The sequence below is a fragment of the Egretta garzetta genome, unplaced genomic scaffold (genome assembly GCF_000687185.1).
Source record: "Egretta garzetta isolate BGI_Z169 unplaced genomic scaffold, ASM68718v1 scaffold683, whole genome shotgun sequence".
Taxonomy (NCBI): Eukaryota; Metazoa; Chordata; class Aves; order Pelecaniformes; family Ardeidae; genus Egretta; species Egretta garzetta.
The window spans coordinates 112,114-123,104 of record NW_009259045.1 but is presented as its reverse complement, the minus strand read 5'-3'; the positions used below and the strand labels follow the sequence as shown (position 1 = coordinate 123,104).

Genomic DNA, 10,991 nt, shown 5'->3' with positions numbered 1-10,991 from the left:
GGTGGCTGCAGACTAACTTGCTGTCTTCTCTTGCAGTGGTTGATATCCCAGCAAGTATCCTTTTCCTGGCCGCCCGGGCGAGGAGCGTCGCTGCCCGGCCGCCTCGCTCCTGCAGTGAGGGCTCCGATACCAAAACACCTCCCCAGAGAGAGCCTGGCCCTGGGGATGGGGATGTAGCTGGTATTTGTAATCTACTTCCGTGGTTGGTGGGCTGCTTTCCTAACATACGCGTTGTGTAAAGGGTTTTTTTGATGTCGGGGTGTTGCTTCGTTCCAGCCAGTGTTTAATATTTCCTTAACTCTGATGCTGCTAGATTCCCCAGTTTGAAGATGTTAAGTTTGAGGCAGCCAGCCTTCTGTCCGAGCTGTATTGTCAGGAGGTGAGTGCGTAGAGACTACTTCAGGAATTGTTGCTTGTCCCAGGGCTGCGTTTAATTTGAGTGTCTTTGGTGTCAGAGTAGCATAGTGCTATTAATAATAGGATTTAGGAAATTTTTAGAGGTCAGCTGCAATGCAAATATAGAATATTAAGGCGTAAGCCTGAAAGACTTTTGGTCTTTCTCATTGTGAAAGTTGCTGCTGGAGTTGCAATGCAGGTCTTCTGTGACAAAGGAAGTTTACTCGGCCAAAGTATTTCTTTAGCCCTCATCTAGACAAAGACAGGCAAATTTGGGGGGGGGAGGGAAGTAGATGTTTTTCCTCAGGCTTTTGTTGTGTTTCTAGGCTATTTTAATACTTTTTCTCCAGAAAAGCCTTAACTAGCCGTTACTTTCACTAAAGCAAATGTTTGCCTTTTCTCTCACTTGCAGGATAGATGTGCATATTGGAATAGTGTTACAGGAGTTAAATACCAGGAGTTAAAGAGCTCCTGTGGGCCTGCGGGCTAAATACTTGGGTTTGTTGCTGACAGGAGTTAAATACCAGGAGTTAAAGAGCTCCTACACTTGAACAAACTTTGAGTCCAGCGTAGATATGTGGGCCTGCGGGTTAAATACTTGGGTTTGTTGCTTTTCACGTTTCGAGGTTCCTGACCTATGGGACTTCACTGGGGGGTCAACACAGAACACAGCTACGTTACAAGTTGTTATTGTTAGTGATGAAGTTCCTCGTAGCCTGTTTTTTATGTTGACTCGGGTGTGTGTTTCTCTTTCAGAATTCAGTGGATACAGCAAAACCTCTGTTGCGCAAAGCCATTCAGATTTCACAGCAGACTCCGTACTGGCACTGTAGATTGCTTTTTCAACTTGCAGTAAGTGATATATATTGATGGCCCTGTTACTGTAGCACTGCAACTGGAAAAAAAAAAGCCTAGAAAATATCTGTATTCTTCTTAAAAAGAGCTTGGATGCCTTCCCCCCAACCCCAATCATTGCTGTTAATGGAGAAGAGGAAAAGTTCATGCTAGAAATTAATGATACATTGGTAGACTATGGATTGGATCAAGGCCTGCTTTTTACCTGCTGAAGGGAAGAAAGCAGCAAGGATCATCCTGTGGGCGCTAGCAACACACAACTTTAGAGGTGGAGCAAAATAAAATCCACCTTACGGCTTGCAGGAAGGGCAAATGTTCTCTTAAAGCCTGCTGGAATGGGAGCTTGCCAACCTGAAGTGTTTGTTTGATTATTTTCAACCTAATTAGCGCACAGAGCAGAACTGGGGTAGGAAAAGCAGCTGGTGCAAAGGCCTCTAAGCAACGTTACTCTTGTTCTGCAGTACGCTCTAAGTGTGGCTTCAGCTGCACAGACCGTCTTGGCTTCTAGTAATCAACTCTTGCCCGTTGGAATTTGCAGTGCTGGACGTTTGGTACGGTCTTCAGCTGTGTAACTATTCTTAAAGCGCCGATTTTCCGGAGTGATCCAATGCGTTAGGTGGGGAGCATATCCAGGAAGTTGACTGATCAGGGCAAAGAGCAGATTATTGCTGAAGAACTCCCCCTGTTTTTCCAGGTTATGCTACCTCTCTCCTCCTGAAGAGCCTCAAGGTGTTTAACTCCAGAGTTAAGGGAGTTAATTGCTCTTTATGGGTAGTCCGCAGCAGAGAGCTGGTTAGGAAGCAATTTTATCTTTGAAGACTGTCTTAATAGTCACCTAGACTTGTCTTTTCCCCCCCTTCCTGATGAGTTTAAACAAGCAGACCAGCTTCGTTTAAAAAGGATTGCCAAGCTCCTTTGTGTAGTTTAGGAACAGTGACTTGTGGAGAGCCTTACTCTGCTATCGATTAAAAGACAAATGTTTACTTTGCAATGAGTTAATGCCTGGGTACTCACAAGAAGCTTAAGCTTTGTTTCTCAGTGCCTCCCTCTGAGCAGGATCCTTCCTCGAAGCTTGACATTCTTTGCTGATTTCTCCTCTGTGGGGTATTTCCTTTCTGGCTTTTGCTTGCCCAGAGAGGCCTGTGTGTCTCATTGCCTTGGTGCCTGTTCTTCTATAACTGTCTGGCTTTCCACCTGACTTTGGAGAAGGTACAAAAGTCGGCAGGGAGCGAGAGGTGCTCTGGTGGCTGTGTCATCCTCTCCCCGTCACCTGAAACACCTGGCAGATTTTCTCTGCTCTTCTTGCTGGAAAACTCACTCTGTTGTTCCAGTTACTCCAACATAACGGGCCGTGGTTATGTTGGAGCTGTTGGGACCCAACCTGCACGTGATTTTAATGAATTATAACAGCTTTGCTTGGTGTAAAACTGGGCTGAGACATTTTCTTTGAAATGTTACAGACTTTTTTTTTTTTCTTGAGAATGCCAGGTGTTCCTGGAAAATGAGTCTAAAATCAGATGATACATTTAACAAGCACCAGTTTAGCACTTGTCACGTGTAAAGCACGGCAGTAATTACTTTTTAAAACATTGCTAATGAAGTTCACAAAGAAAATGCTGATCTCTTTTGGCCTTTTCTTTTTTTATTTCAGCAACTACATACACTTGAAAAAGACTTAGTATCTGCGTGTGACCTTCTCGGAGTTGGAGCAGAGTATGCTCGGGTGGTAGGGTCAGAGTACACCAGGTGAGTTCCTTAGAGCTTTTCCCCTTCCCACAGAAAACACTTGGGTTTCCTCTATGTTTTATTTAGAGATATTCTAGTTGTGATTAGAGATGTGATTGCCACATGGGTTTTACAGGCAGAGCAATATTTCTGAGTGTTCTCTTAGACCTGAGAGTTTCTGCAGCTCTTCCCTTTTCCTGTTAAAACCAGTAATGGTCACTTGGACTCTGGGGAGTCTTTTTTCAAAATGAATTTTGTTTATTGTCTTTATCAGCCAGTTTTCCCAGTAGCCTGTTCTGGCCTTTATAGAAACTATTGTAACTGGAACAGTCCAAAGCTTAGATACAAACCTGAGAGGCCGGGATTTTGATCCCTGGTGCTATGGTGGGACTGTTCCAGCAACCTTTTAAATGTGCTTTCTGTGGCAGGTTCCTTAATCCATTATGTCTGTTGTCTTTGAGGGGGAGAATGGCAGATATATATTTTTTTTTTCCAGGGTTTTTATATACATTTGTGGTTTAGGTAACTTTTTTGAGTGTGACATCATTTTGTTTCATTTCAGAGCACTGTTTCTGCTAAGCAAAGGGATGGTAAGTCGGGTGTGCTTTTTAAATAAACTATTTCTGTGTTTAACTAGTATAATGCGAGTTACAGAGCAGTGGAACGTAACCTGCCTGAACATGGGTTATTTGTTTCAAGGTACCTTGCATGCTTATCTGTGCTTTATATACTGGTTTAGTCATGTGAGCAAGCACAGTGTTAAAAGGTGCCTGGGATAAGCCTTAAGTGTGCGGGATCCTTTTGAAATTCTTGTGGATAGATTTGTCTTTTTCCCCTCCTTTATTAATTGTGACAAATAATTTTCTGGAAGGGAAAAGGATAACTGCAAATTGTCACGGGAGTCCTTCTAATTAGGGTTGAAAAATCTGGTCTTGTGAAAAGGCTGGGGCTCTGGCAGTAAGATGTCTTTGAGCCTGGTTTTGTTTTAAGTAACAGAGCAACATACCTGGGGCTCTACTGTGGTTCTTTGAGTGAATATTTAGCACAAAAATAATGAATTTTCCTTTTAAATTACAGCTCCTTCTCATGGAACGAAAGCTGCAGGAGGTGCACCCTCTCCTTACCCTTTGCGGGCAGATAGTTGAAAACTGGCAAGGAAACCCCATCCAGAAGGAGTCGTTACGCGTGTTCTTCTTAGTCCTGCAGGTGACGCATTACCTGGACGCGGGGCAGGTACGTGCCAGTTGTGCTGCTTACAGTTCCCATGGGGTGAGAAGCTGGGGGCACAGTGCTGCCTCAAACCCAGCAAATCATTACACTGAGGTGATTTGGGGGGGATTTTTTTTTTGCTGTGCCGTGCTTCTTGTTAACGGAACTTAATTTCTGTAGATTTTAATCACAAATGAGCGAAGAAATGACATTTATTTCTTCTTCCCCGAGGAAAGGTTTACTGTGGTACACTTACAACCATGGCAGCCGCTCTTGCTTCTATGTGACGTTGGTGGAGATAACGGGCTTTGTGTATAATTGTGAAAAACCTCTTGAGTGTCTGTTGGTCGCATATGCAAATATGAGGGGCTGATTGTTGTTAAGCCTGGAACAGGCCCGAGGCGGTCACTGTCCTGTCATGCTGGTGTTGTGATTTATACGTGAACTAATTTTCTGAATGTGGAGATTATTTATTGCCTGGCAAGTTTTCCCAACTTAAGTAAGTGTTCAAGCATCTGGGCTGCAGCAGCTATGTCTGATGTGAATCATCTTTCGCAGGTGAAAAGCGTGAAGCCGTGCCTGAAACAGCTTCAGCAGTGCATCCAGACCATCTCCACGCTGCACGATGACGAAATCCTGCCCAGCAACCCCGCTGATCTCTTTCACTGGCTGCCCAAGGAACACATGTGTGTGCTCGTCTACTTGGTGAGAGCCTCTTTTTTTTTTTTTTTTACTTTGCGTATATTGCTAATTAATGAGGAATTGGTTAAAAATTGCTCGGAGCCGGCAGCGATAGATTCTGCAGACCATATGCTGCTTTACATTACGCTGACAGTTTAATTCTGCCACAGCATCTGTGAGACTCTTGCTTTCAGTGATGTCAGTGTTTGAAGAGACTGTGCACGAAGCCTGGAAACTGGAATGTAACTTTATTAATATCCAAGCCAAGGAGAATCAGATTAACTCATACAAAGTAGCGCTATGTCGGCTTATTTTTACCAACAGAGTGACAATCTTGACTTCAAGTTTCTGAAATTAGTTGCCCCACTTCTTGAGTATGGTGATACTCCTGAACGATGTCAAAACTTAGTTTAAAAAGCTGGCGGCTGAGGAGTTATGTGAACTCCCAGCCTTCCTCTATGCAAAGGTAACTTTTGGTAATCTGTGCTTTCCGGCAGGTGACAGTGATGCATTCCATGCAAGCGGGGTACCTGGAGAAGGCTCAGAAGTACACAGACAAAGCACTCATGCAGCTAGAGAAGCTAAAAAGTAAGGATAAGGATTATAATTTAGCTGATGCCGCAAGATTCCATTACTTGTTGCTAATTTAAATTAAAAAAAAACCAAACTGAAGCCACAACAGCCTTCTGTAGCTGACTGGGCCAGCCTGCAGTCAGGTTCTGCTGCATCCAAGGTCTTTGCTCTGTTTTAAAACTGGATAGTTACTTTGAATACAGAAATCGAGTTTTTGGGGGTTTCTTATTGTAACTCTAAATTGCGCTGCAACTACACGCACTTATTTTCCCGCCACCTTTCTGATTGTCCGTGTGTCAGAGAACCCAGAACGTGGGTAACCAAAAAGGAGCATGTGTTCCCAAGAAGTATTTCCTTAACTGGTGCTCAGACTCCCACTCCTGACGGTTCAGGGTGTCGTGGTTTTGGGGGGTGATGTGGGGTCTTGGGGTGCGGTTTGTTCAGTTTTTAACCCTGTGCCATCCTTCCTGTGGCATACGGAGGAGGAGCTGGGCAGTATGCTGGCTCTTCTGACAGGGTAGTCCAGCCAAAGGCATCACATCAGGTTTCCACAGAGGAATCTGTACTGAAGTCTTGCTGAACCACATGCAACCGAGGAAGCTGGCTGGGTGCGGGACAGGCTGTGTGGTTGGGGTATTAATCGTGTCTTAACTTCACTCACTGAATTACTTTCCCTCTTCAGTGCTGGACTGCAGTCCTATCTTGTCATCTTTCCAAGTTATTTTGTTGGAACATATTATCATGTGTCGGCTTGTCACGGGACACAAAGCCACCGCATTGCAGGAGGTAAAATGGGTTTCGTCCTTTCCTTAGTCGTGGATGTCTGCAGTGATAGCTTTTAAAATACGGGAATTTTGGTTTTGAGGAAGATACTTGGGCTCAGATGGATATTCCAGGAGTAGTAACCTACGAACAGATACAGTCAGGCCCAGTGGTGCTCAGGATACCACAACTCTGAAGCTGTGGAATTAGCCTCCTCTTAAATATTTTATTGCTCAACAAATCATTGATCAGTGGCTACAGCTGATGCCTTCCTGGTCATACTGTGCAGTCTGACCCTGGTGTCTTTTCCCTTTCCCTAAGATTTATGACTGAGTGGCTCTTAACTTTTTATCATTCCCATCTTAGCCAAGTAATTCTCAGTTTTTGAGGTTCCCTGCCTTTCTGTCCTTTCTTCCTCTTGCATAGTTTGGGGGAAAGGAAGAGGCCAATGGTGGTCTCGAATGCAAGAAAGAACTGTGCTTTTCTTTCCCATTCTCACAGTCGTTTTTAAATCCGGTTCATCCATCCTTACTTATAGGGCGTGCTGCTGTATCATCACAGCCTCTGCTGTCAGCCTTCTCGGGAACGTACTCGGGGGGTGAGGGGTGTGTGTGGAGGGGGATTTAGCCTGCTTAAAGAATAGTCATTGGTTCTGGCTCATAAAACTCCTCACGAGCACGTACCCCGTGGAAGATTTTGATTCCAGTTTTTCTGTTGCGTGCCAACTCAAATTCTGAGCGTGTCAGGAGAGATCCGCGGCTTGCTTTGCAGGTGGTGCCCCCATATGGGGGAGCTGCCGCAAAGCAAATAATTCAAACCTAGTTTTGAGTGCGCGTCTGTGTGGGAGGGGGGTGTGGAGCTGTGCGTGTACCTTGGCTCCAGGCAGGTCCAGCCTCCGCTTTTACCTAGGAGCGTGACTTGGGATTCTTGAGCCAATGGCTGAAACGTACCGAATGACAGGCGTGATGCAAGCGGATGGATTTAGAGCATAAAATGAAATGGAGAAGTATCTTAAAATATTATTTTTTCCCCAACAGATTTCACAAGTCTGTCAGCTCTGCCAGCAGTCTCCCAGACTGTTTTCTAATCATGCTGCCCAGCTGCACACGCTATTAGTAAGTGTCTGTGATTAGCAGTAAACTTTGGACTCTTTGGAAGACCGTACCCGAGACTCGTCACCAGTAACTAACGAGATCGTAGTGAGGCAGACAGCGAGCTGTCCCGCTGAGTCATGGGGTCTGCCTTACCGATTGCCAGCCCTGCTGTGGGGACTCGCACCCGCTGTTATTTAAGCCTGTCGGAAGCTTAAATCCCTTTTTAAAATAAGTGACGTGTAGCATGATAGCTAACAAGTGAGGTGAATACACGAGGTTTATACTGCGCACGCCTGAGAGGGTTTGTTGTGGGAACTGTGCAAGGGGAAGAATTTACCTAGCGATGCTGTTTGAGTATTTTAAGAAATTAAGAGGCTTTTCTTGGATAAATGGGGCGGTTTTTACAGGAACATATCATTGTGAAGGACTTTGTGTAGAAGTTGCTCGTTTTTCCCAGAGCAAACATAAGACTTGTTGGTTACCTTTTTTCCTGCTTACACCCTGAGATTTCCGTGGTTTTGTGCTTTTCTTTGCGTCCTCGGCTTGCGGTAATTGTGTTCTGTGTTGCCTTAGAAATACCGTGTCTTCTACAGGGGCTCTACTGCATTTCTGTTAATTGCATGGACAATGCAGAAGCACAATTCACGACAGCACTGAGGGTAAGATTTCCTTCCCAAGCTATTTACTGTGGGTGTTCAGTGTGGAAAGGGGCTCGCTGCAATTGTTGTGTGGGTCACCGACCAGCTGAGGCTGGAAGGGAAATCTGGAGATCGTCTGTGTTACTTGCACTGGTTCATTTTATTTCTCTGCTGATCACAGTTCAGCTCAGGAGGATTTATTAATAGCAAAATACCAGACCTCAAATCTGTGATTTGTATGGGGTGAGGAAATTCTGGGTTAGATGCTGAAGTATTTGACTGTGCTGTCGGTATCTTGTTTATTTTAGCTCACTACACATCAAGAGCTGTGGGCATTTATTGTGACAAACTTAGCCAGCGTGTACATCAGGGAAGGCAACCGGCATCAAGAGGTAAGCTGGTCTCTGACTCCTTCTAAAGTCAGAGCTTTGTTGGAGGGAAAACTGCTCCTGTTCTTGGATTGTTCTTTTTGCTAAGCGTTTTTGCAAAGCCATGGCTTGTCTGGCAGCCAGGCAACTCCTCCATCAGGGCAGTGTCAGTTAATGGTAAAGAACCGGTGCTATCAGCTGGCCCAGCTGCAAATCACCAAAGCAGAGCCCTGGGTTGTACACAGAATCCTCTACAGCACCGGGAGGGCAAGCTTCCCAGTGTGAAACGTGCGGTTCACTCCGTCTCACTCAACCTGTCTGCTTCAGTTCCCATCTGTATCGGGGCTTTATGAGATGACACAAACCCTAGAAAGATTTAACTAAACATCCCGAAATGGGTAGGTGCATGTGTGTGTGCTTTGCCTGAAGCCCTGTTACCACAAAAATCCATCTGCGCGCACTCTTCCAGTGACGTGTCTGATTCCTCGGGAGTAACTTTTTGGAGACGTGCTTGCAGGTTCCTCGTGACAAGGCTGTAAATGAACTTTTTCGCCAAGCACGCAGCACTTCCTTTAGAAGCTTAGGGAGCAAAAATAATGATTTTAAAAAGTTGACCTTTGTTGTTTTGTTTTGCTTAGCTGATTTCTGGTTTTAGTTAAATAGCAAATCTGATACGGCTGGGGTCTTGAGCAGCTCGGATACGACAGCTAAAAGTTCTCTGAGGAAATACTAACGTTGTATTGAAAGCTCTCTAAAAGTCTGAGAAAGCATATTTTGTATAAAACTTGGTTTTTAGGATCAAAATGGGCATGAAAAGTCCTAATGTTGGAACGTTTGTGCTGTGATCTGATCTGTACAAGTAAACTTGAGTGTGTTTGTGGTGACTGGCACCGGTTTGATTTGATGTGTGCTTCCTGTAGAAACACTTGCTTGTCAGTACTGTAAGCCTGTATATGTGAGAAACGCTGATTATCTTTCTTTTCCCCTCCCACTTTGTAGCTTTACAGCTTATTGGAAAGGATAAATCCAGACCATAATTTTCCTGTGAGGTGAGAATTCCAGAAAATATCTACATGCTGATGTTGCATTGGTGATGGTAATACTGGATTTGTAGCAGGCTTTTTTAAAAAGAAAACAAAATAATCAACTTCTTTTCAAGGCAGAAGTTCTGACCACGCAGTAAATATAATGTTTTGTTTGGAGATTTGATTATGAGGCAAATTCCTAGAAATGTGCCTGTAATGCGTTTCATCACGGCGCAATGCCCACGTTTCAACGCGTTGCTTTGTCCGTAGCTCTCACTGTCTTCGAGCGGCGGCTTTCTACATCCGCGGCCTGTTCTCCTTCTTCCAAGGAAGATACAACGAGGCAAAGTGAGTACAAACTGGTGCACGGGGGCAGTGGGGGGAACAGGTGAGAATAAATCGAGCTGTTTAAGAGAAAATGAACCCCCTGAGGCCTTGCTTTCAGACCCGCTAGGATCTCCCCGTGGATTTTGTCAACCTGTTTTTCACTTAGGGGACAATAACCCTGAAACTGTTTGGGTTAGATCTTTTAGTTCTGAATGCCAGCGTTAATACTCGTGCAGTGTTCTGCAGTGGCGCATCCGAAACAAAAGCTTTTCAAAGGAGAAGCTGCGTTACAGTCATTTGGGCTAGATGACAGGTGAGGTTTGGGAATTAAGCGCCTTGTTTAAGGTCACCCACAGCACACATTTATTCCTGAGCGCTAATATTTGCCAGATGGATTAATTCAGTTCTTAATGATGTTTCTTACATACTGGAGGGGGGAGTTTTTAAAACGCTTTGGTTTTTGCTCTGTTTTGGTAGACGATTTTTGCGAGAGACACTGAAAATGTCAAACGCGGAAGACTTGAATCGATTAACAGCGTGCTCCCTCGTCCTCCTGGGTCACATATTCTATGTGTTAGGGAATCACAGGGTAAGCCTTCACCTCTCTGGTATTGCCGTGTAAACGTTGGGCTTATTTGCCAAAGAAAATGGGGACGTAGTGAAATTAATCTGATTTTAGGAATGCTTGTTTATTGGTATCCCGCTAGAAGTTGGCAGCTTATTGACTTGCATACCTCTGTAGCTGTAATTTGCATGTTTAGTAAGGCTTTAACGAAGCAGTAGTGTCTGAAGTCTGTTCTGGAAGTCTGTCTTTCCACAATGCCTGAAATCACTTGAGGGAAAAAAAAGGAGCTGAATAAAGGACAATCACCTAGTTCAACTGGATTGTTTGGGAGGAATTGTGGGTACAAGCTCCTTAATTCTCACCATATGCCAGGATGCGTGAAATAGTTCTGTTTTGCACAACATAGACACCGTAATTCCTAGGATACAGCAAAATTCCAGACAGCTTTAGATGATGTATTTGGATTATCGTCCCGTTAAGCACTTCCACTTCTTAGCTAGAACATGGCAGCAATTAAAGCAGATGAATTTCTGGTCACAATTTAAACATCTCTATGTAATTTGCAAGGGGGAGGGAAAAAAAAAATAGCCATTTTATTTTTGATATCTGCTCTTCACCAGGAAAGCAATAATATGGTAGTGCCAGCCATGCAGCTTGCAAGCAAGATACCAGATATGTCTGTGCAGCTGTGGTCTTCAGCTCTCTTGAGAGGTAAGTTAGGAAAAGGTCTTGTAATTAAAAAAAAAAAACCAGAAAAGAGCCCATCACTAAAA

The 10,991-nt window shown here is 44.3% G+C and overlaps 1 protein-coding gene across 1 annotated transcript in view; it reads left to right on the top strand.

Annotated features, from left to right (window-relative positions):
• Positions 1-6: 6 nt before the first annotated feature.
• MAU2 (MAU2 sister chromatid cohesion factor) overlaps positions 7-10,991 on the top strand; it is a gene marked incomplete at its 5' end in the record, with an annotated part of 15,450 nt that continues 4,465 nt past the window's right edge. The window contains 16 exons of the mRNA XM_035890629.1: positions 7-54; positions 314-379; positions 1,153-1,248; positions 2,903-2,997; positions 3,539-3,566; positions 4,054-4,209; positions 4,744-4,890; positions 5,364-5,454; positions 6,122-6,225; positions 7,239-7,316; positions 7,889-7,954; positions 8,242-8,325; positions 9,301-9,350; positions 9,597-9,674; positions 10,131-10,242; positions 10,839-10,930. Of these exons, the coding sequence (XP_035746522.1) occupies positions 7-54; positions 314-379; positions 1,153-1,248; positions 2,903-2,997; positions 3,539-3,566; positions 4,054-4,209; positions 4,744-4,890; positions 5,364-5,454; positions 6,122-6,225; positions 7,239-7,316; positions 7,889-7,954; positions 8,242-8,325; positions 9,301-9,350; positions 9,597-9,674; positions 10,131-10,242; positions 10,839-10,930 (1,391 nt within the window). The remainder of the gene's footprint in view (positions 55-313; positions 380-1,152; positions 1,249-2,902; positions 2,998-3,538; positions 3,567-4,053; positions 4,210-4,743; positions 4,891-5,363; positions 5,455-6,121; positions 6,226-7,238; positions 7,317-7,888; positions 7,955-8,241; positions 8,326-9,300; positions 9,351-9,596; positions 9,675-10,130; positions 10,243-10,838; positions 10,931-10,991) is intronic.